Source organism: Mesoplodon mirus (genome assembly GCF_964341445.2).
Source record: "Mesoplodon mirus genome assembly, chromosome: 4".
In the NCBI taxonomy this organism is placed as follows: Eukaryota; Metazoa; Chordata; class Mammalia; order Artiodactyla; family Ziphiidae; genus Mesoplodon; species Mesoplodon mirus.
The window spans coordinates 138,041,437-138,064,840 of record NC_138979.1 but is presented as its reverse complement, the minus strand read 5'-3'; the positions used below and the strand labels follow the sequence as shown (position 1 = coordinate 138,064,840).

Here is a 23,404-nt window from a genome sequence, read left to right as displayed (position 1 = left end):
TTTTATAAAGGTAAGGAATGAAGGAAGAGGTAGTGGGTATAGACTGTACTTTAATAATGTTGTAGCAGTGTAAAGAGATTGTGAGCTGATGTATAGGTATATCTTTAGGAAAATTAAATTCCTTTGAAATCTTAGTAAAGATCACATTTTATCTTTCTTCCATCCATAATAGTCAGAATTTCCTATGTTTTTTTCCAGTGGGCTTCATATAAGTGAAAGGATATACTATAAATATGGAAGGGAAGAAATCAATTCATATTAATATGTAAATTCAACATGAAGTCATTCAAAAGAGATTTTAATTAACTTGATAACGTAATTCTGAAGTTCATTTGAAAGAGTAAATACCAGAGAATAGCTAAGAAAATATTTTTTTAATACAATTATTTATTTGTTTGTTTATTTATTTATTTATTTTCGGCTCTGTTGGGTCTTCATTGCTATGCGCGGGCTTTCTCTAGTTGTGGTGAATGGGGGCTACTCTTCGTTGTGGTGCGGGGGCTTCTCGTCGCAGTGGCTTGTCTTTGTTGTGGAGCACCGGCTCTAGGCGTGTGGGCTTCAGTAGTTGTGGGTCACTGGCTCAGCTGCTCCATGGCATGTGGTATCCTCCTGGACCAGGGCTCGAACCCGAATCCCCTGCATTGGCAGGTGGACTCCTAACCACTGCACCACCAGGGAAGTCCCAGAAAATCTTGAAAAAGAAGATCAAGGAACGATTTCCCTACTAGGTAGTAAAACATTTACTGTTAGAATTATTAAAACAGTATGTGTTAACATAGGAACAGCCAGATAGAAAAGTGAGGCAGGATAAAATCTACACATAGAACCATAAACTGTGTATTTTAAAATTTAGTATTTGATAAAGTACAGATTGGGAGGGTATGAAACATTAAAAATTAGTGGCTAGTCATGTTTTTAAAAATATTGAAGTAAATATCATGTGGAGAAAAGAACCATCAATAAAATTGAAAGACAAATGACAGATTGGGGGGTGGGGGAGCAGGGATCAGAGAAATGCTATGTCATCAAGGGGAATTTTTTCACCCATCAAATTAATCGATAATGTGTGTTCAGTCATTCAATAAAAGTTTGAATATATACCATGGGAATTTCAAGCAAGAGTCCTCTAACAATTCTTCCCTGGTGGTCCAGTGGTTAAGAATCTGCCTTCCAATGCAGGGTACGTGGGTTTGGTTCCTGGTTGGGGAACTACAGTCCCACATGCCGTGGGGCAACTAAGCCTGCGCACTGCAACTACTGCGCCTGCGTGCCGCAATGAAAGACCCTGCATACCACAGTGAAGATCCTGCGTGCCACAACTAAGCAGCCACATAAGTAAATAAATAAATGTTTTTTAAAAGAGTCCTTAACAATGCATTTGCCCTCTGACTCACTCAGCAATTCTTATTTTTAGAAATTTATCCTAAAAAAATCATATGTATGCACTAAGGATATTCATCAAGTTGATTTTATTTTATTTTTTGGCCGCACCGCATGGCTGGTGGGATCTTCATTCCCCACCAGGGGTCAAACCTGGGCCCTTGGTAGTGAAAGCGCACAGTCCTAACCATTGGACCACCAGGGAATTCTCATAAGTTGATGTTTATAATTGTAAAAAATCTGAAAATCTTAAATGCCTATAACATAAAATAACAAAAAATAACATGATGCATTTATACAATGAAATATTCTGCAGATAAGTTCCAAGGCAAATCCTGATGGAATTTTTACTAAAATACATTAAATTTTTAGATTATTTTGTGGAGAACTATCATCTTTACCATATTGAGTCTAACTGTTCGTGAATGTGGACCATAAGTACATAAGAATATTTTATATTCTTCAGTAAAGATATATTTCCTTTTAAAGTCTTGTACATCCTATCTATTCCTACTTATAATTGTCTTACTTTTTGTAAGTGGTATATTTTTATTTTTTATTTATTTATTTTTGGCTGCATTGGGTCTTCGTTGCTGCACACGGGCTTTCTCTAGTTGCGGCAAACGGGGGTTGCTCTTCATTGTGGTGCGTGGGCTTCTCATTGTGGTGGCTTCTCTTGTTGCAGAGCACAAGCTCTAGGCACGCAGGCTTCAGTAGTTGTGGCGTACGGGCTTAGTTGCTCCATGGCACATGGTATCTTCCCGGACCAGGGCTCGAACCTGTGTCCTCTGCACTGGCAGGCGGATTCTTAACCACTGTGCCACCAGGGAAGTCCAGTAAATGGTGTATTTTTAAAACTTCCACTTCATGGTTATTAGTTACTGGTATATAGAAAGACAATTTTCATGTGTAGATCTAATATTAGGCAATCTCACTGAATATTTAATATTTCATCTACAGATGAAATTCGGGCAGTCACTGTCTACAAATAACGGCTTTTCTTCTCTTCTAATCCTAACATCTATTATTATTTTTCTCACCTTGTACTGGCTCAAACATCAATACAGTGTTACATAAAAGTAACAATAGTGTGCTTCTTTGTTATACATTAAAGGGACTATTTCTGAGATCTTTAACATTGTAGGATGTTTCCTGTGGGTTGTTGATAAATATCCTTTACAAAGGGCTAGTTTTAATAATGATGAGTTAAATTTTATTGAATGGTTTTTCTGCATGTATTATTTTTCTCCCTTCATGAGTTAGTGTGGTAAATTACTTAAGAAAATCTCTTAAACTGGCCCCTAATACTGTCCTTGCCAGTTTTTGGTATCTAGGTGATACCAGCTTCATAAAGTAAGTTTGATACTTTTCCCTTTTTCTGCTCCCTAGTACTTTGTGTAAAATGAAGATTGTTCCTTGAAATTTTTTTAGCAATTGCTTATAAACCCAGGCCTGATATTTGGGGATATATGGGTAGGTTTTTAAGTTCTAACTAAATTTTTTAGTGATTATCATTCAGGTTTTCTGGTTTTTTCAAAGTTGGTTTTCCTAAGTTATATTTTCCAAGAAACTGTTCTTTTTATTGGGTTTTCCATTTCTTGGTTCAATTTATTGGTAATAGTGTTTATTTTATTCTTGGGGTTTTTTGATTTTTGAGGTGTAATGTACACATAGTAAAATGCACAAAGCTTGTTTTTAGCTCAGTTTTTATATGCACATATATCTGTGAAACCACCACTCAGAATAAGACACTTGAATGTTTATATTACTCCAGAGGGCTCACTCTTGTCCCTTTCTATAAATAGTATCCCCACCAGAGAAAAACATTGTTCTTTAATCACTGTAGATTATTTTGCCTGTTTTTTAAAATTTATTTATTTTATTTATTTATTTTTGGCTACTTTGGGTCTTCGTTGCTGCACTCGGGCTTTCCCTAGTTGCAGCAAGCGGGGGCTACTCTTCATGGCGGTGCGCAGGCTTCTCATTGCGGTGGCTCCTCTTGTTGCGGAGCACGGGCTCTAGGCGCGCGGGCTTCAGTAGTTGTGGCTCGCGGGCTCTAGAGTGCAGGCTCAGTAATTGTGGCGCACGGGCTTAGTTGCTCCGCGGCATGTGGGATCTTCCCGGACCAGGGCTCGAACCCTTGTCCCCTGCATTGGCAGGCGGATTCTTAACCACTGCGCCACCAGGGAAGTCCTTGCCTGTTTCTGAACTTGATGTAAGAAAGCAATCATACTGTATATATTCTTTCATCTGGCATCTTTCACTCAACCTTGTGACTCATCCATGTTGTTGTGCGTAACAGTAGTTCATTTGCATTGCTAAATAGCATTCCACTGATGGATCTGCCACAATTTGCTGTATTGTTGATAATCGAAGACATGTATCTTTTAGGTTCACAAGTGTGCATTTCTGTTGTGTATAGCTAGGAGTGGAAATGCTGGGTTATAGTGCACATATTGTGTTTGGCTTCAGTAGATATTACCAAACAGTTTTCCAGAGTACTTGTACCAATTTCACATCAAGCAGTGTATCAGAGTTCCAGTTGCTTCATATCATCACTAACATTTGGTATTGTTAGCGTTTTTTAAGCCATTTAAGTGTGTGTATATTGAAACTTAATTTGGCTTTAAAAAGTTGGGTTGTCCAGCTTTCTTGTTGATTTATAGGAGTTCTTTGAAATCCTGAATACAAGTCTTTTCTTGGTTATATGTATTACAACTACTTTTCATGTTTCAAGACTTGTGTTTTCACTTCTGTAGTAGTGGGGTTTTTTTTTTTTTTTTGATGTGGACCTTTTTTTTTTTTTCTTTATTGAATTTGTTACAATATTGCTTCTGTTTTATGTTTTGGTCTTTTTTTTGGCCCAGAGACATGTGGGATCTCAGCTCCCTGCCAGGGATCGAACCCACACTCCCTGCATTGGAAGGCGAAGTCCCAACCACTGGACTGCCAGGGAAGTCCCTGTAGTAGTGTTTTTTGATGAGCAGCATTTGTTAATTTTAATGAAGTCTGATTTATCAGTCTTTTATAGTTAGTGGGTTTTTGTATGTCTTGTTTAAAGCAATCTTAAAATTTTAAAAATTTGTTATTTGGGTCCTAGCTAAGACTAGTCAAGATAAAAAGTCTTTGAAGGTGAAGCCTGTATGTCTGTAGTTTTAAAAACTGCTCGGGTGAGCTGGATGTGTACCCAGAGTAAAGAATCAGTAGTTTAACTGATAAAACTTGAAGTGTTGATAGCCTCTACAATAAATACCCAGCTAAGCTTTGCTGCCTTATTTCCTATTCTTCCTCTATATATGTATCCTGATGCCAACCAAGTGCGATGACTTGCTGTTACTACTCTGCTCTGTCTTTACTTTATAATCTTGCGGTTCATATATTCCCAGGTACTATGAATCTTTTGGTGTTGCTTTATTTCTTCCCTACAATTCTTGCTCAAGGTGAAAAAAATGTCTCCTTTCTCTAAATTATCTTAAAAGTAAACTTGTTTGTATTTAGAATATTTTGCATTAATTTGTCCTTACTCTTCTATGTATCTTCTTTTTCCACCAGATGGTAAATTGTTTGAGGGTGAGGACTATGGTTTATCCATCTTTATAGACTTCATGTTGTTTGTTATAATGGTGCCTTACTCAATAAGCAACTTTGACAGAAATAAAGTAGCACCTTCTCTTTAAAAAACATGTGTTAACATTTTTTTACTGCTGAATTTTTCCAACCAAAATTTTTTTATTTTGTAGAGTAAAATGAAAAAAATGAAGGAAAAGTACAAGGACCAAGATGAAGAAGAACGTGAGCTCATCATGAAATTGCTAGGGGTAAATAACATCTAAAAACATTTTCTTCTTTTGTTTTTCAAGGGCATCCAGACCACTGCCTATCATATGCTTTACATTCAATACTTTGTTAAAATACTGACAACATTAACTGTTTTTCCCTCTATGAATTGAAGTCTGCAGGTTCAAACAAAGAAGAAAAAGGGAAGAAGGGGAAGAAAGGTAAAATAAAGGATGAACCAGTGAAGAAACAGCCCCAGAAACCTAAAGGTGGACCAAGAGTTTCAGACAGCATAAAGAAAGAAACTCCATTCCTTGAAGTTACAACTCATGAGTTACAAGACTTGGCTGTAGATGATCCACATGATGACAAGGTAAGGCTACCACACATGTGGGCTTTTGCTTCTTAATTAGGGTGACCAACCATCCCAGGGTTCCCAGGACATGGGATTTACAGTGCTAAAACCAGGATGAGTGGTAACGCTATTCTTAATGGAAAGTCATCTTAGAAATACAACCTAAAAGACTAAAATTGCAGTATATGAGCATAAAAATGGTAGTGTTGATAGCTCATAAAAAGTTTATCATAAGCCATTAGAAAATTTTATGGAGAGGCTAGATTCTGGTGGGAACTTAGTTAAAATAAAAGATAATTAGGATTATCTTGATGACGAGTGGGAAAGGAATTTGCACCTTTCTAGGTTTTTCTATAAGAATATGTTATAGTATCTTACATGATGTTCAGTCTAGCTACAGTTTGAGATATTAACAATTTTTCCAGCTAATATAGTTGCCTAATTGTTCTATCAACTGAATACAAAAGCCCAGCCTTACATATTTCTTTTTTTTTTTTAAATCCTGATTAGCTATTTGTTTTCTTATTTATTTATTTTTGGCTACGTTGGGTCTTTGCTGCTGCATGCGGGCCCCCTCCAGCTGCGGCGAGCAGGGGCCACTCTTTGCCGTGGTGCACTGGCCCCTCACTGAGGTGGCTTCTCCCGTTGCAGAGCACGGGCTCTAGGTGCGCAGGCCTCAGTAGTTGTGGCACGCAGGATCAGTAGTAGCGGCTCGCAGGCTCCAGAGCGTAGGCTCAGCAGTTGTGGCAGACAGGCCCAGCGACTCCGCAGCATGTGGGATCTTCCTGGACCAGGGCTCAAACCCGTGTCCCCAGCATTGGCAGGCGGATTCTTAACCACTGTGCCACCAGGGAAGCCCCCCTTACGTATATCTTCTTGCATGAATATATACATCTTACTGAAATTCTGAACAAAGGATTTACTGTTTTATTGATTTGTAAAAAAAATTTTGTCTCACTTTGTATTTATATTTATGGCAGTTAAAGCTTTGGTTGTAATTGTGTGCTCTATTCAGTGCAGGTAATGCTTACAGGGATCCTAAGTGATACTGTTTTCTTTTTTCCCTGAACAGTGTTGTTTAGTAATATTAAAACTCATTTTTGTCCTCAAATTTTTATACTATTTATTCTGTAAACCCTAGACTCAGATATTCAGAGGTGTTAATTACGAATGTTCTTTCATCAGTAGATTATCTTCAGATGGTTTTTAATGTGAGTAAGCAAATAAAATAAAGCTTATCGTAACATGTGAAAAATTCATCCTAAAACTGTTAAATAGAGACTAGCAAATAAATAAAAGTTCTGTTCACCAGAATTCTCCATTTTCTTTCCCCCTGGCAAACTTATCAAGCTTATTTGTCACTTTAAATTGTCCTAATAGGATTCACTTCTTTAGCATATATTCTGTGGAAGTCTTTTTTTTGAAACTTTAGGGAAACAACCTTTTTTCTCTTTGAATGGCATTGCTTTCTGCTATATTGGCTACACCTATTAATTTACTCACAGTCTTACTTATCACTATTTCTCCTCATAGTTTTTAATGGTTTGGAATTTCAATTTAAGTTATAACTGACTTTTAAAATTTTATATATTTGGAACAGGAAGAGCAAGCTCTGGACCAACAGGGAAATGAGGTATGATTTTGCATTGGGGTTCCTGCTACAACACTAACTGCAACCCAGTTCCCAGAACACCTGACACACAACTTCTAACTAATGAAAACTTAAAACACTAAGAAAAGACTACAAGTTCTGGAGTCACACATTCTGGGTTTGAATCCCAACTTTACTACATATGACTACAACCCTGGAAACATTCTTTACGCCTCAGTTTCCTCATCTGAAAAATGGGGATAATAATTGCCCCTACTGAGAGTTGTCTTGAGAATTAAGATAATATACATAAAATGTTTAGAAAAGTTCATGGCATATAATAAGCACTAACTGTACCAAGTGTTTTGTCCTAAATCTAAATTTACTCATGTTAAATAAATATGGGTAATCTTGAACACAGTCCACAAAATGGGAACTCTAAGAAGCCATAGAATTTCTCCTTAAGGACAGGCATGAGAGAAGACTGTTCTAGCCCAGGGTTTCCCAACTTTGGCACTATTAACATTTTGGAGGAGGTAATTCTTTGTTGCAGGGAGTTGTCCCATCCCTGGCACTTACCCACTAGCAGATGTCAGTCGTACTCTATTTCTTCCCCCAACCTCGCTTCAGCTGTGACAACCAAAAATGTCTTAAATGTTTCAATAGGTGCCATTTAAAAAATTGTCATTAATTTTTCTCTTAAATGTTTCAATAGGTGCCATTTAAAAAATTGTCATTAAACTCTGCTTTATTGCTCCGAAGGGTGTAAGACTGTTTATCAGAAAATGATAAAATATATTGATTCTGACAGTGTTTTATTAGAGTTTTCCTCTTTTAGGACTGGTATAAATTATTTTTATAATCGTTTTTGTTTTCCCTTTTTAGGAAAATCTGTTTGACTCTTTGACGGGGCAGCCACATCCTGAAGATGTACTCCTGTTTGCCATTCCAATATGTGCCCCATACAACACCATGACAAACTATAAGTAAGTCATCATGAGTTTACTCAAACTGCCACCACAGCACTGACTCATGAATCATTTTGTAGTCTCTATTTAGTAACACATGCAATTCCTTTTTAAAGATACAAAGTGAAACTTACTCCTGGAGTTCAGAAAAAGGGAAAAGGTATTTAAAATCTTTTTTTGAATTATGTTTAAACATTTCTTGACTGAACAGAAGTAGATTTTTCTATTTTCTATTTACAGCTGCAAAAACAGCCTTGAATAGTTTCATGCATTCCAAGGAAGCAACAGCAAGAGAAAAAGACTTATTCCGCAGTGTAAAGGTAAAGTATTCCTCTAGAAACCTCTGGAGATTGGTGGTGCAATTAAAAATGTTAGCAGTTATTGCTTTGTTAGTAGATGGAACCTGCAGCTATTATTTTGGTAGAAAATGCGGTCTTACTAGAAGCAATTATAAAATAAGTAAAATCATATTGGGTGAAAATTTTAGAAATGCCATTCTTTTGACAGCAGAGGACATATAATTGTCATAAAAGAAAATATGATTGTGAAGATACTCAGCAATTCTTTTTTTTAGGACACGGATTTATCAAGAAACATTCCTGGCAAAGTGAAAGTGTCTGCACCCAATCTTCTGAACGTAAAAAGAAAATAGCTGAAATGAAATCCTAAAATATTTGAGAAGAGTCAATTTTATAGCCTTTTGGAAGTTCAGAGATGAAAACATCATGTAACAAGACTTCCGCATTTAAAAATAAACTAAACGTTGCCTTGTATTCGCCAAAAGGACTTATTTTTTTTCCCAGTTTTATAGAGAGGAAACAGTGTCTATGATTGATAGGATTTCCTAAAATACCTGTGGACAGCTAAATGCTAATTGTATACATCTGTAGTTATCCTCCTACATTTTCTTGAAATTTGGGAGGTTAATATTAAGTATTCATTTCATGCTGTAAAGAAATGAAATAGTGAAGTGGCTCAACTGCTTAGACTATTGATTGACTTGGTAGTTTACTGTATATAACGTATATCTATTACAGGCCAATCACAAGTTTTTTTTCTGGCGGTGGTGGGGATTGGGGGTGGTTAAACATTTAGGATTAAGTCTTGAAAACCCTAAGCAGTGAAAGAGTAGACTTTCTTCTGCCTTTACCCATATTAGACCAGATTTTTTTTTTTTTTTTTTTTTGGTACGCGGGCCTCTCACTGTTGTGGCCTTTCCTGTTGCGGAGCACAGGCTCCGGACGCGCAGGCTCAGCGGCCATGGCTCACGGGCCCAGCCGCTCCGCGGCGTGTGGGATCTTCCCAGACCGGGGCACGAGCCCGTGTCCCCTGCATCGGCAGGCAGACTCTCAACCACTGCGCCACCAGGGAAGCCCATAGACCAGATTTTAAATACAAATCAATCATTTCCATGACTCAGCTTAAGAGATAACACCTAGAAGAAATTGGTGTTGACAATTTCCATGCATTTATACACCTTTACTTTACTTTTCATCTTAATTTCCTCCTTGTAATCTCATTCAGCTCTGTACCGTTTTCCACCTCCAGTAAATATCAGTAGCATGTTACAGAGTATCTTAACCTATATCTTAACCTAACTCCATAAGTGCACTTTTAGGCTTACCACTAAAGACTCCTGACCCAGCTTTCTTCTTCTGTCTCCTAACAGAACGGAGAATAAAGTCATACATTATTTTCATTCCTTATGAGCTACAAAACTGTTACTTTTAAAATAATTAGATAATAGCTGCCTAGAGTCAACATGAGCACTTGCCCCAGCCCCTGTGCCGAAGCATTAAGGTCAAAGTACTAAACAGCTGTTGGTCCTTCCAAGGTTTCTTTTACCTGCTTAACCTTATCGAGAATATTTTTCCTTTTGAAGTTACTGTTAAAAACAAAAACCTTGGGCTTCCCTGGTGGCGCAGTGGTTGAGAGTCCGCCTGCTGTTGCAGGGGACATGGGTTCGTGCCCCAGTCCGGGAAGGTCCCACATGCCGTGGAGGGGCTGGGCCCGTGAGCCATGGCCTGTGCTCTGCAACGGGAGAGGCCACAACAGTGAGAGGCCTGCATACCACAAAAAAAAAAACAACAAAAATAACAAAAACCTTTATGTAGCCTAGTGTTGTAAATACAACATAATAGACTACTCGTGCCATTAAAAAAACATCTGAAATATTCATGTCTTTCTTTAAAAAATAACTTCACCATTTTGATAGTGGTAAGGATAATTAGTATAATGTTTCTACAGGTATATATCCTGATGTTACCAAACAGGAAGTATAATAACCATTCCTTGGGGTAAAAAGCCCAAGTATTAACTTACTTTTGTTTTAATAGAAGACAGTTACTGGTGTTAAATACATTTATTGTAAACTTTAGACACAAAAATAGGTTCTCTAGGCCATTCACATGCACACTAAAACTAAAAAGCTGCAAACTACAACAATGCACATAATTATATAAACAATGTCACTCTGATGTTTACAGAATTGCTGTCCATGCAAGTGATCACAGGCACTGTCTATGAAGCCTTAAGATCCAGAAGTGTTGTTACTACCAAACCTCTGATTAACACTGTGAAGTAAGTGTTTTGGAAGGCAGTTCCACGAGCTGGCTAACATTTCTTTAAAGCAAATGACTGCTTCTAAGCTTAGCCTGAAAGTGGACAAAGAAAGAGAAAAATAATTTCACTTTACTGTTTAGAAGTACATTCACTTGAAGAACTACCAAAAAAGAAAAAGCACTTTAAAGATTTTCATAGGAACTGGATAGTTTTATCAGTGAAGGCTTGCTATTGCCCTTAGATTATCCATAAACCTGTTTTTTCAAGAGCACTAATTTAAAGTGTTTAAGAAACACAATTTAAAGTAAGTACCAAGTAAAAAGTTACTTACCTTACAAGAGATTTTGGTTGAACTGAAAATATAAGTATTTCATTACTGTGTGCCTGAAAAACAGACATGAAGAATATATTAAAAGTACTTCACAAGAAAGCTTCAGCAATATTATGAAGTGTCCTTTAATAAAGGGTAGTGTACTTACAGCCCTGTGATGGACAAGAAGGTTATTGGCACACCCACCAAACACAATGACTTCTCCTTCATCACTGGCACAAGCTGTATGCCATAATCTACATTTAAAACAAAAACTTGAGTTTGAAGTCACCCTGAACACCAAACTGATCATTTATACTACAGAATAGAGATGATGAAATAAAGACTAAAGATCTTTAGTGCAGCCCAAAACATAATGGTGAGATGCAGTTATCTCAAGGAAACGTAGCAGAAGCTAGAAAAATCCATGTCTGTTTTATCTGGATGTTACTGTTTTATCTTTCTGGTCCATTCCTAATTTATGCAATGAGGAATGTGAACTGAACTGTTCTCTAGGTTTTTGTTAGCAATAAAAGTCTTACGGGGGATTAGTGGTATATGCCCTCTGCTTCTTTTCCTCTTTTCATAGGCAGGACCAGTTGGCCTTACACAAAACATCTGAGGGATGCTGACTCTGCCTGGGTGAACAAAGTATCCTCAGGCCTGATAATTCTGTGGAAAGAATATTTGTGCCAAATGACGTCTTAGCGGCATGACTGTACTTAGGCCAGAGGTGTGGGGAAAAATGCAGGCTGACATTATCCAAATGTGCTTTGAACACCAACTTTGACTGCATCATTTCCTTTAGCAGTCTTTGTAACAATTCTTTTCGAGATTAACAAGAAAAATAACTATCAGTGTTTTAATAGGCTCTTTTTGGATGATTTGACTTCTTGATCTTTGTTATACAGCACAACTGCAAATCTGATTGAAAGTTCTTGATTCTCCCTCCCCAGCCCCTCCCCACCACTGCCATAAACATTCTTTAGGGTTTTGAAATTCTCTCCTTTCCAGTTCCTTTTTGTTTTTTTAATGAAAAACCTAGAAACAGTTCAACTCGACCAAAGAGCTTGAGTATAAATTTTAACAATGTCAGTAATTTTATGATGAAGCAAAAATCAAAATCCAGCCCTATTTATCATACACAGATGATAAAAAAGAAAGCACTGATACTAGGATAACATTGGTTTTCTCTTCTTCCAAAAGCTACAGTGTTAAACCTTAGTGAATGCTAGGGTTCTTATAATAAGAATGATGAACTGAATGCAGCCAATCAAATTTCCTCAATCATTACCAGTCTTGTACATCTCTATGGACCTCATTCATTCAGCATAAGAATTAGCTTTTAAATAGTTCATACCTTGGTTTTTCAGTATAGGGATGATTAAACTGTATCCATTCGTTTTTACTGATGCAATAAGTCCAGGCATCACCTGATTGAAGCAAAGAAAAAGAGCTATGAAGTATATTATTCTGCAAAGAAAAAGAGCTATGAAGTATGTTATTCTGTTAATGTGACATTGATATTTAAAGAGCATAGCTTTAGTAAGAACAGTAATCAGATTTTGAGTAGATACAGAAAGTATATTTCCTTTTTTTTCCTGCAGTTAAATTAACCAAGTAAGCCCTTTGCATGTAAGCCCTTAGCAGGGCAAAGTGTTCCAGGTCATTTTTTTACTGGATCAATGGATGTGTCATATGAAAACAATTATAGGTATCTTATAGGATCAAAATTAGTAGCAAACCTTCTAACCAACCCTATAGCCCTCTGATAAATTTAAAATACTGATTTTTTTCAGCTATTTATATATTACTTATGAATGATATATAATAACTTTTTAATGTTTTTAAAGTACTTACTTAGTGGCTGTTTATCAGTGGTAAATCCTCCAAAGAGAAAGAGATGATCTGAAGAAACTGGTGTTAGTGAGTGCCAAGATCGGCCAACTGGGCATATGCCTTGTGGAATTCTGAAAATAATAGCTGAGTTACAATATCTACATTTAAAAGCCGCTACTGTATTTAATGCAGAGAAATACTAAAGAAGTTTTCTTTAAAAATTTATATGGAATTTTGAAAAGAGACTTTAAAAAGGCTTCTTGGTATTAACTACATGCTTTATAATGAACTACTTTCTTTGAAGGAAGAGTCAACTTTAGATCTTTTCTTTTCAATAAACACTGAGCACATGCTATGTGCCAGGCATAGTTATGGGAACTGAAAATTTTAAAATTCCTTCTTTAAGGATTTAGTGATTATGTTTACTTAATTCATAGTTACAGAAAATGTAAGCAAGTACATTATATACTAATACAGTAAGGGAAAAATCCATTGAAATTTCTTTGAAAAACTTTTCTAAATAATTATCTAAAATGATACCTACAATTCATTCCACTCCCATGTATCCAGATTAAGATAGTGAAGATCATTCATCCTAGCATCCTAGAAAAGGCAAATGAACTAGTTATCATTCTGAGTAATTCAAAAGCAAATCATTGAAACTGTTTTATATACTCACTCGATATCTGCCTCCAAACACAAAGCCTTTGTTTCCAACAGTTGCACAGGCATGGGCAGCACGAGGTGAAGGTGCTTTACCCTAGTAAAGTCATAAAAGCAACTTAATAAATAAGTGAACGTCTTATAAATACCAGGAAGAGTCTACTCTGGATGTGGGATAAGAATGGGCAAGACACTTGAGCTTTTAAGCTGAAGTGCCAACTTATAGTAGACAGCAGTACTGAAGGCTGACTAGCAAACTGGGAGTTTCTGAAATACATTACTGAAGGGGCTGGTTCATACAATAGAGTGCTTGCTTGCTTTACTTTTATCTTTTAAAACAAAAGCTAGCATATTATATGACATCTGTGTCAGAGGAAAAAGAAATCTAATATTTGAGTAACTTAAATTCCAATCCAGCACTAGGTCATTTATTACAAACAATACCACTTTAACAGCTATTAGATAATAGATGCTGGGCTAGTCTATACATTCATTAAACTTTTTTGAGTTTTAAACTCCTTGGAGAATAACGAACTGTCAATTTTACACCACCTGCCAACTCCCCTTCTCGTCTAAGCAGCCTTGCTTTAATAATTCATTATTCTTCAGTAACTCACAGTAGTTATAGGCTGGCTCCAGACAAATGTTTCAGTGTCTAAAATATGTACATGATCATTCCATCCTCTTGGATGACTTGAATTCTACAGAAAATAAATAAGAATCTGAGTTATTTTACAAATAATGTTTGTAAAATCATATAGCCTTTGTCTAGTTTATTAACAGAGCAAAATGAACAAAGCTAATAGCAAACAAAGTATTATTTCAACAGACTAAGTAGGCCATATGCAAATACGAAATTTCATTTACCCAAAAAGATGTTTCATCAAATTCAAAAGTTCCCAATACTTTATCTTCAGGTAAATATCCATACCCTCCAAAAAATATTAACCTGTTTGATAAAAAACCAAGACATTAAAAAGTCAAACATCCACAGGATACAAGAGATTTTTTATATTTTGTCTTATCCATGAGTTGAGAAGGCACACTTGAGTATATAAAACTACTTATTCAAATAATAATGGCTAATATGGCTAACATTTATGTCTTAGGTGCTTTACCATCAATTAACTTAATCCTCATGGGCGCTCGAAGGCGTGCTCTACTGTTACAATGGTTCTTAGTTAATGACACTTGGATGGCAAAGCACTTTCCACATAAAAACCCAAACCTATAGTGCTGCTGACTCACTTGTTTTTATACACCCAGACACCGAGTTTGTCCTTTGATGATGGAGGAATTCCTTGGCAGTCAATTCTTTCCCAGTGTAATACTCGGTCTGTAGACCTTGAATCCAGCATGTAGAACTGTCAGAAGCAATGATTTCAGTTAGATTTGGTTACATGAAAGAAATTCAACCTTGGCATTTAATTTTATTGCATTCATGCTAATAAGAATGTCATCTAATTCAGGACTACTAAAAGTGTAACTGCAGACTGGCTGCTTGTCTGCAAAGTGTTAACTGGTTTGAGTCTAGATAAGAAATTTCTGCCAGAATGTAAACTACCTAAGTCACTGTGTTCCCTGTTTAGTTCAGCTTATTTTTTTCCCATACCACATTTTTTTGATGAAGGAATAGAATGTGTGTTGATTTACATTCTTGGCCTTAGATAGGCACTTTGAGTTGTACTGATCTAATTTACGGGTATCAGGATGGTATTACCAAAAAATCAGACTTAGTAATTCATCTTCAAATTCAATTTAACAAACATGTCTTAAGTGCCTACTTAACTCTAGGAGCTAAGGATAAATCTTAAAAGATTAAGTATTCGTCTATCTTTCACATCCAGGTATTTAAATAAATCTGACTTTTTTTTTTTTTTTTTTTTTTTTTTTTTTACTTAGGCTCCTAAAGCTTCCTCTCCTCAACTTTAGTCAGGTAACTACTATCATTTCTCTGACCACTCCCCTAAAGCCACAGCTTCTCTTTTTCCCAAGCTTCCTCATGTTGTGTCAAACTTAGTTTTCTCCCCCTTGGCCCTGAAAAATACACAGCTCAACTACAGCCTACAGTAGCGCCTCACAAAACCTTTTAGGCACGGAACCCTTTCTTCAAACAAAATCTTAAGCAAAAGCCTAAATATAAAAATAAGGGGGCTTCCCTGGTGGTGCAGTGGTTGGGAATCCACCTGCCAATGCAGGGGATGCGGGTTCGGGCCCTGGTCCAGGAAGATCCCACATGCCGCGGAGCAGCTGGGCCCGTGCGCCACAACTACTGAGCCTGTGCTCTAGAGCCTGCAAGCCGTAACTGCTGAGGCCCGTACACCTGGAGCCTGTGCTCCGCAGTGGGAGAGGCTGCTGTGGTGGGAGGCCCATGCACCGCAACGAAGGGTGGCCCCCGCTCGCCACAACTAGAAAGAGCCCGCGTGCAGCAACGAAGACCCAACGTAGCCAAAAATAAAAATAAAATAAATTTATTAAAAAATAATAATAATAAGGGCCTGAAGAAATGGCTCCTCTGTTTACAACATACCCAACAGGAATCTGGGTTCATTGTGACAAGAGGCACAAAACTTGTGGCCTTCCTATGAGCAAATATCCAACACATGTCCCCCTGCACCTCCACGTGGCTGCTAGGCAGGACCAGTGGGACAGGGCTCAATATTGGAAGAAAAGCTACAGTATTTAGTGGGGAAGTTGCCACCTAGAGCCTGTCAGGTCCACTCATGCATGAGCCATGAATGGTCTTATAGACATAAAGGCTTTGAACCTCTCTTTTCAAGGAAAAAGAAAAGAAAAATAGATTCCAATTATGCCATCTGGAAAAGGCAAAACTATGGAGACAATAAAAAGATCAATGGTTGCCAGGAGTTTGGGGGGAGAGGAAAGATGAATACACGGAGTACAGAAATTTTTATGAGCAGTGAAATACTTCATATGACATTATAATGATGGATATATCTCATTATATTTGTCCAAACCCACAGAATGTGCAACACTATTCACTTAATTAAAGTGAACCCCAAGGTGAACTGTGAATGCATAAATAAATTAAATAAAAGTGGAGCTACACTTGTTAAAATGGAGGAGGAAGGGGCAGTCTGGAGCCTGCCCAACACCATATGCTCCCCTCACACGTGTCCCAAGGCATCTCAAAGAAATCCCTAGAGTTCCTAGAAGCGCAGTTTGAAATTTGAAACCACTTCAGCCATATGCTCATCTACAGTAAATCACTTGGCATGTCCGTGAACAAGATATTTGCTTATACCTCTGTAATCTTGGTACCTATATCTTGGCTACCCCTTCCAATTGTATGCTTCTATTCAAGCAGCACCTCTTCGGTGAAGACTCTTCATTTTTCTGTTCCTCTGTCCTACCAAACACAATGGTAAGGATTCTTTTTCAGATTCAACTTTTTTTTTTTTTTTTTTTTTTTTGTCTATGAACTGCAAGTACTTTTTTTTTGTGCTACACGGGCCTCTCACTGTTGCGGCCTCTCCCATTGCGGAGCACAGGCTCCGGACACGCAGGCTCAGCGGCCATGGCTCACGGGCCCAGCCGCTCCGCGGCACGTGGGATCTTCCCAGACCAGAGCACGAACCCGTGTCCCTTGCATCAGCAGGCGGACTCTCAACCACTGCGCCACCAGGGAAGCCCCAGATTCAACAATTTTTACTGAACCATTACTACGAGCTGACTCTGTGTTTCTCTTTATGATATGCTACTGAAATCATTTACTTATATGTGTCCCTTCTAGAATGTGAGCTCCTAGAGGCGGGGATGGTGTCATTCATCTCTGTCTCCAATGTCTAAACAAGTGCTCAGCATTAAGGTGCTTACTAAGTTGCCAAATAAATGAATTTTTAAGAGTCTATCTATATCACATGCACCTTTCTGAGTGCATCTGTCTCTTACTGGCCTCAGAGAAAAACTGATACCTTTTTCCTATTTGTTAAAGATGTAGACTAAGTCTGAACAACAGTATCTTATGGTGCCATGTTATAGGAATGTTAGTATATAAAATCTGTGTTAATTTCTCCTATGGCTTTTTGAATTGTGGCCTATTAAATTTTACCCTGCCCTCCCTTAACTGCATCTTGTTTTCATTTAGTTTACTAATATTCATCTAATACTTGAGGGTTCTGAAAGAACAAGTAGCTGCAAAGAACACAAAGAAAAACAACCTAGGAAGTTACTGCACACACCTTACCAACCAAAGCTGATTTTACAGAAGGCCCAGGTAAATACTGGCTGGTAGACAAAAATACTAAAATGCACATTCATACCATAATCAAGTACATGTATTTTTTAACTGGAACAAGAATAAGTATGGGCTAACCTTAGAAATCTGAAGTTGTCTGAAAAAGAACAAAGTTGCCTTAAACCATAATCCTTAGAAACACTAACCTTATTCGTATTGCCTCTTGAATGGTGTCCTCCAAACAAGTACAGCACCCTGTCTACACACACAGCACAGCTTCCTGACATAGAAGGAGGAACATCACCCTCAGTGTTAATTTTTTTCCTAAGGGGGAAAAAACTGAATGTAAATAGATTCCCCAAAAAGGAAAAAATGCAAAAATCTATTCATTCTTCTAATTCTATTCCCACAATAAAAGAAAAAATAAAATAAGCGGGCTAAGTAGCTATGTCGAGGGTCTCTTCTAGCTCTCAAGTTAGTTAAAAGAATGAACTCATCCCTTTCACCCACTCCACAGGCTGTGCCAGCAGGTACTTACACATGGCAGCATGGGAGGTTCTAAAAGCCTACGTGTCATTTTATTATTCTAGGAGCAAACCATCTTACATTTCTCAAACTAAATTGTCTGCTTTTCTACTTACTTGGTCATAAATGATGGTTTTTTGTTTTTGAGTGGGCCAAGAACCCAAAAGAAAAAAAACTTCAGTATGTCAGTCCTGACAGATTAATAGGTGTTTTTAATTCAGTCACCTTTTAGCCATTCAAACGAACCTTTTTCGGACCTTATGTAATACTCCCAACACTCAGGTAGTGCCTGCTATAGGCCAGTCCCTCCTCTGAGTGCTCTTTACATGTTTTAACTCATTCTGAATCTAAAAGCTAATAATTCTAAGATTCAGAATATTAATACGACACTCAAGGTCTTTTGCTCAGAATATCACTTCATCTATGCTAACTAAGCTTTAAGTTTTTTATTTGTTTTTGGCTGTGCCATGCGACACACAGGATTTTAATTCCCCAACCAGGGACCAAACCCATGCCCCCTGCAGTGGAAGTGCAGAGTCCTAACCACTGGACCGTCAAGGAATTCCCAAGCTTTGTTTTGATAGGCTTAATTTGTAAAATTCCTTATGGGGCTGCATTGTTAAAAGAAAATATTAGAATTTCCATATTAAAGGAATACTATTATAAATGTCCAATTCTCTAGAAAAAGATCATCAAACAGCTAGATTAACACTGGCTATGTGCAAAAATAATCCTGGTTTATTTTTAGTTGACCTTTTAAATCAAGTGGAACTACTATTCTCCTAGTTCTGATATCTCTAATATGTTAAAGTATGTAATGCACAAAGTTTTCACAAAGCAAACCATGGGGAAAAAACTACTTTATAGATCCCTAAACACGGCCAACCCAGTATTTTGAGAATCACATTAATTCTGCTAAGAACATACTCGAGTAATACTGGTACGAAACTGGCAAAAGGTCCTTTCAGAATATCTACAGTTTGTATGCAACTTTAAGTTAATTTTGTTTTTTAGGCAAAATGTACTATTTCAAAGGGATTTGCATAGAAATTTTAATATTAGAGCTCATTAAAATAGAATACTACCTTTATTTCTAGCAGATACAATCTGGAAATTCTTTTCTCATTCAAGATAGCACAAAACAAAGACAACATCTTGAAAAATATATAATATGGAACTTTTATTATATTTCCATTCCAGGATTTGAAGCCTCTACCTCTTTAATATTACTATAATACTTGACACAGCTCTGAATAGAAATTTCTTCAAGGTCATAAAAGCATCTAGTAATTACTGAACTACTAAAGAGATGCAAAAGCATCTAAGCTTAGCAGCTAAGCTAAACTAGCAGAACACTGTTTTCAGAATATATAGATAGCATCTTTAATTAAAGTATTTTTATTCATTAGTGTGGGTTTCACAGAGTATGTTTTTGTTTGCAGCCTTATTTGGATTTTTAAGTCCCCCTCATAATATCCAGTTACCATCTTCCAGTCTCCATGTTGTAGATCCAGAGTTCTTCTCTAGGCAGATAAAAGTCATATAATCCTCTGACTTGATTACTCTAAGAAAAAACAAAGAAACAAAAAAAAACTGCACATATAAAAAATAACTTGTATTCTAAAGAGGCACAATTGTATATTTTATATATATATATATAGTATATATATTGTATATCTTATTTGAGATACTGAGAGTTATGAAAAGTTAAATAGGTTATAACAGTTCTATCAAATGCATAATCCTCCCTGCACCATGCCACATACTCAAGGTAATGCTTAATACAGACAGCCCTCAATTCAAATTTTTGATACAGCAGTTGTAATGGTGCAGGAAGTTAAGAGATTTCCAGGTAATCTCTAAGGCCACTTTATCCTGAAAAGTCCATGCACCAAGTCTCACTTGCATGACTTCATGGGAGATTACCTGTGCCATGGTCGGCACGCTAAAGAAAGGTCTGCCTTGAATGTACCTGATCCTTGGGGCTTCCCTCATGGCACAGTTGTTTTAAGAGTCCTCCTGCCAATGCAGGGGACACGGGTTCGATCCCTGGTCCAGGAAGATCCCACATGCCGCGGAGCAACTAAGCCCGTGCGCCACAACTACTGAGCCTGCGCTCTAGAGCCCGCAAGCCACAACTAAAGTCTGCGTGCCTAAAGCCCGTGCTGTGCAACAAGAGAAGCCCGCGCACCGTAACAAAGAGTAGTGCCCGCTCGCCACAACTAGAGAAAGCTCACGTGCAGCAACGAAGACCCAACGCAGCCAAAAATAAATAAATAAATAGATAAATTAGGAAAAAAAAGTACCTGATCACTAACAGGTGATGTAGAGTTTTCTAGCCATTCTCCCCTTTCACCCATCCATTCTCCACCAAGAAGCAGAGAGGGCAGAACTGAAAATATTAAGTCCTCATGCAAAGTTTTGTTCCTTGTTCTGAACCAATTCCCTTCAGGTAACAGACTGAGCTTACCATATGCCAGAACTAGCTAAGTGCTGTCCACGGAGTGCTTTATTTTTTTTTTTTACTTTTTTACTTTTTTTTTTTTTTTGCGGTATGTGGGCCTCTCACTGTTGTGGCCTCTCCCGTTGCGGAGCACAGGCTCTGGACGCGCAGGCTCAGCAGCCATAACTCATAGGCCCAACTGCTCTGCGGCATGGAGGATCTTCCCGGACCGGGGCACAAACCCGTGTCCCCTGCATTGGCAGGCGGACTCTCAACCACTGCGCCACCAGGGAAGCCCCACGGAGTGCTTTATTTAATCCTCACAACCACCATAAGAAAGAGCTGGCACAGGTTTTTCGAAGAGGAAGGTGATTTGCCCAAGGCTGCTTAGCAAGGGACAGTGGAACGGAACCAGGATTCCTGCCTCCATTCCCTGCAGTCCCTCAGCCACTGCCTGAGCCACTTTCTGAACAATGTCGATATACAGTAAACTGTTGCAGTTCACTGAAATGGGTGTCAAAGAGTCTTACAAGCTTGAGTATTACAGAGAATAGAACAGCTGGCCATGTAAACATTTCTCTTTCCACTCCACCACTTAGGAAAGGAAAGGCTGGAGGCAAGATAGCAGGCTGACCTGGAATACATCAGGCTGGTGGGAGGAGGAAAACTGACTTCTGTGTAGGAAGCTAAGGTTTATTGCCATCAAAACAATCTCCAAGGGCTTCCTGTTTGTGGTACTCTTAGGGTTCTAGCCAAAATGGGGAGGATGGCCTGTTTTGGAACCACCAACTTACTTCACTGATCAAGCTTCTCCACCTGGCCTCAGCCCTAAGGTATCCAGGCCCTCCACAACTCAGCTTCAGAAATTTTGCACCCTGACAACCCTCCTTCTGCCCACATTCCTTCTTTGTGAAAAGTCCCATTCCCTCAACACTGCTGAGTTTTAGAAATAGAATTACAAATAAAGTAGTTTAGGCTGAAGACTAGCAGGTTTACTTTTCTCCAAGGGAATTATTTACGTTTTAATTAAGGTCACCACATACTGGCCACCTTCCTCCTACGAAATACTCTCCTCTGAACACATTCATTAGAGGCTGGGGAAAACATTCCAGATTAATTAGGATTGGCAAAAAGGAACCAAATGAAGTAATCAGGAAAGCGTTATCCCATCTATCTTTTGAGAGTCATCTCAAAGACGGTCAACTATGATCAGCTGTACCATAAGCTAAAATCTACTAACAGAATCAAGAAGTGCTTCCAAGTCACGGGAGGTACAGGTGTAGCGGACTAGATTTCAAGCACATGGGGATGGGGGGAGATCATTTTTAAAACCAAGAGACTAAAAAGAATATTTTCGGTAGGAATAGATCAGAACCACCCCAGCAAATGAAAATAAGACGATTCTAGAATGTGGAGTGCTACTGGGAACCTCTAAAAGCAAAGGGCAGAACTAGTGAGAAGGTTTAAATAGGAGACACTTGGGTAGGATTTCCAGACAGAGGAAAAGAGAAGAAATGCAAGTAAATGCTCTAAACTGGTAACTAATCATATTGTTCACGAGTAGAGGTCAAAGAGCCGCACTCTGTAGTTAAAGTTGTTCCTGTTGATTTTTTCGGTTATTTCTAGAGCTTTCCCATTAATTTTCTTAATAGGGATTTCTTGTGAAAAACATCCTTTCTCAGCTGAAACCAAAAGGAAAATAGCCCTGAAGCGTTCCAATAACACTGGGATGTAGCTGGGACGCCTGAACAGGCGGGAAGGTTCAATAAGACGATTCCTGCGGCCTTTGGGAATTCCGAGGCATTTTCCTACACTGCCGTCTCCCCATAAGTGGGCCACGGTATCAGTGGGCCACCTGAGCCCGGCTCCACAGGGTAATGTGCTCCTAGGTAGACCTGATAAAGGATAGGAGTGATCTTACACACCGTCACCTCTTATACACCCCCAACCCTTTTAAATAAAACGTTTCGCGGTCCTGCACCGCCCGCCATGCCCTCCCCAGATAAAGCTCGGATGTCAAACAGCGCGCAGGGCGGCCGCGAAAAGCGCGGAGCGGGGAGCGGGCTTTGTAAGCAGAAGGCGGGCGTGACAACAGACCAGGAGGCTTGGGACGGTAGGGAGACCCGTGGGAAGATTCCCACACTCGCGGAGGACAAGGAACCAATGGGCGGAGTCGCGACGTTGGGGCGCGGGAGGCGAACGGGGCGGCCGCTCTGGTCCTCCCGCCGGCCCGCCGCCCCCGACCCAGTAACAGCCGAGCGACGCCCGCCGCGGCCCGGCCACCCACTGACCTTGTAGCCGCCCCAGACGAACATGTGGCGCCCGTCGCTGACGGCTACGTGGCCGCTGCGCTCAGCGGGGCAGGCGAGTTCCGCGGACTCGTAGCCCTCATAGGCCGGCCCCGGGAGCTCGTCCTCCCGCAGGTCCTCGTAGCCGTCGGCCATCTTGAGGCTGCACTTCGGCTCACCGACAATCCCCACACCTGCGACGGAGGAAAAGACAAAAGGAAAAGGAAGGAGACGCACGGTGGCGCGAGGTGAGGCGGCGGCGAAAGGCACGGCGTTAGGGCCGCTCCCCGCCGCCCGCGCTCGCGTCCTCCCGGCCTCTCCGAGGACGGCCTCTCGCCGGCTGGCGGGGGTCGCGGGCGGGGGGCGGCAAGGGCGCAGAGCCGGGAGCAGGGCGGGCAGGGGTCCGCCTCGGACCGGTACCTGCTTCCAGCCCCTCCGCCCCACCTCCAGCTCGCTTCTCGCCGCAGACGGCCTTTGTTTACGTCGCGGCAGGAACCGCCCGTTC

General features: G+C 39.3%; 2 protein-coding genes across 5 annotated transcripts in view; one reads left to right on the top strand and one right to left on the bottom strand.

Moving 5' to 3' along the window:
- Positions 1-8,844, top strand: part of NEMF (nuclear export mediator factor) — a 53,766-nt gene extending 44,922 nt beyond the window's left edge. For all 3 annotated transcript variants that reach the window (XM_082618624.1, XM_082618622.1, XM_082618623.1), the window contains exons 27-33: positions 5,121-5,198; positions 5,333-5,530; positions 7,113-7,145; positions 7,989-8,089; positions 8,188-8,231; positions 8,312-8,391; positions 8,646-8,844. In XM_082618624.1, coding sequence (XP_082474750.1) covers positions 5,121-5,198; positions 5,333-5,530; positions 7,113-7,145; positions 7,989-8,089; positions 8,188-8,231; positions 8,312-8,391; positions 8,646-8,723 — 612 coding nt within the window. In that variant the 3' untranslated portion in view covers positions 8,724-8,844. The remainder of the gene's footprint in view (positions 1-5,120; positions 5,199-5,332; positions 5,531-7,112; positions 7,146-7,988; positions 8,090-8,187; positions 8,232-8,311; positions 8,392-8,645) is intronic.
- On the bottom strand, positions 270-23,398 carry KLHDC2 (kelch domain containing 2). 2 transcript variants are annotated; one of them, XM_082618625.1, is made up of 14 exons: positions 23,320-23,398; positions 22,903-23,093; positions 19,653-19,732; positions 17,850-17,967; positions 14,694-14,809; positions 14,313-14,394; positions 14,063-14,146; positions 13,462-13,542; positions 13,327-13,385; positions 12,804-12,913; positions 12,304-12,376; positions 11,113-11,200; positions 10,965-11,017; positions 270-691 (listed from the first exon to the last, which is right to left on the bottom strand). In XM_082618625.1, the coding sequence occupies exons 2-14, from the start codon at positions 23,053-23,055 to the stop codon at positions 559-561; spliced, it is 1,230 nt and encodes a 409-aa protein (XP_082474751.1). In that variant the 5' UTR covers positions 23,056-23,093; positions 23,320-23,398; the 3' UTR covers positions 270-558. The 2 variants fall into 2 exon arrangements, with proteins under 2 accessions (XP_082474751.1, XP_082474752.1); XM_082618626.1 differs by lacking the exon at positions 270-691 and adding an exon at positions 10,221-10,725 and having other exon boundaries at positions 22,903-23,340.
- Between the last annotated feature and the right edge of the window lie 6 nt (positions 23,399-23,404).

Excerpts from the sequence above, each read along its gene's own strand:
- KLHDC2 (XM_082618625.1), bottom strand. The coding sequence starts at position 23,055 with ATGGCCGACGGCTACGAGGACCTGCGGGAGGACGAGCTCCCGGGGCCG. Across the intron at positions 13,543-14,062 it reads GGAGCCAGCCTATAACTACT|GGTAAAGCACCTTCACCTCG; the intron begins GTGAGTTACTGA and ends TGACTTTACTAG. Across the intron at positions 11,201-12,303 it reads CCCTATACTGAAAAACCAAG|ATTATGGCATACAGCTTGTG; the intron begins GTATGAACTATT and ends TTTTAAATGTAG.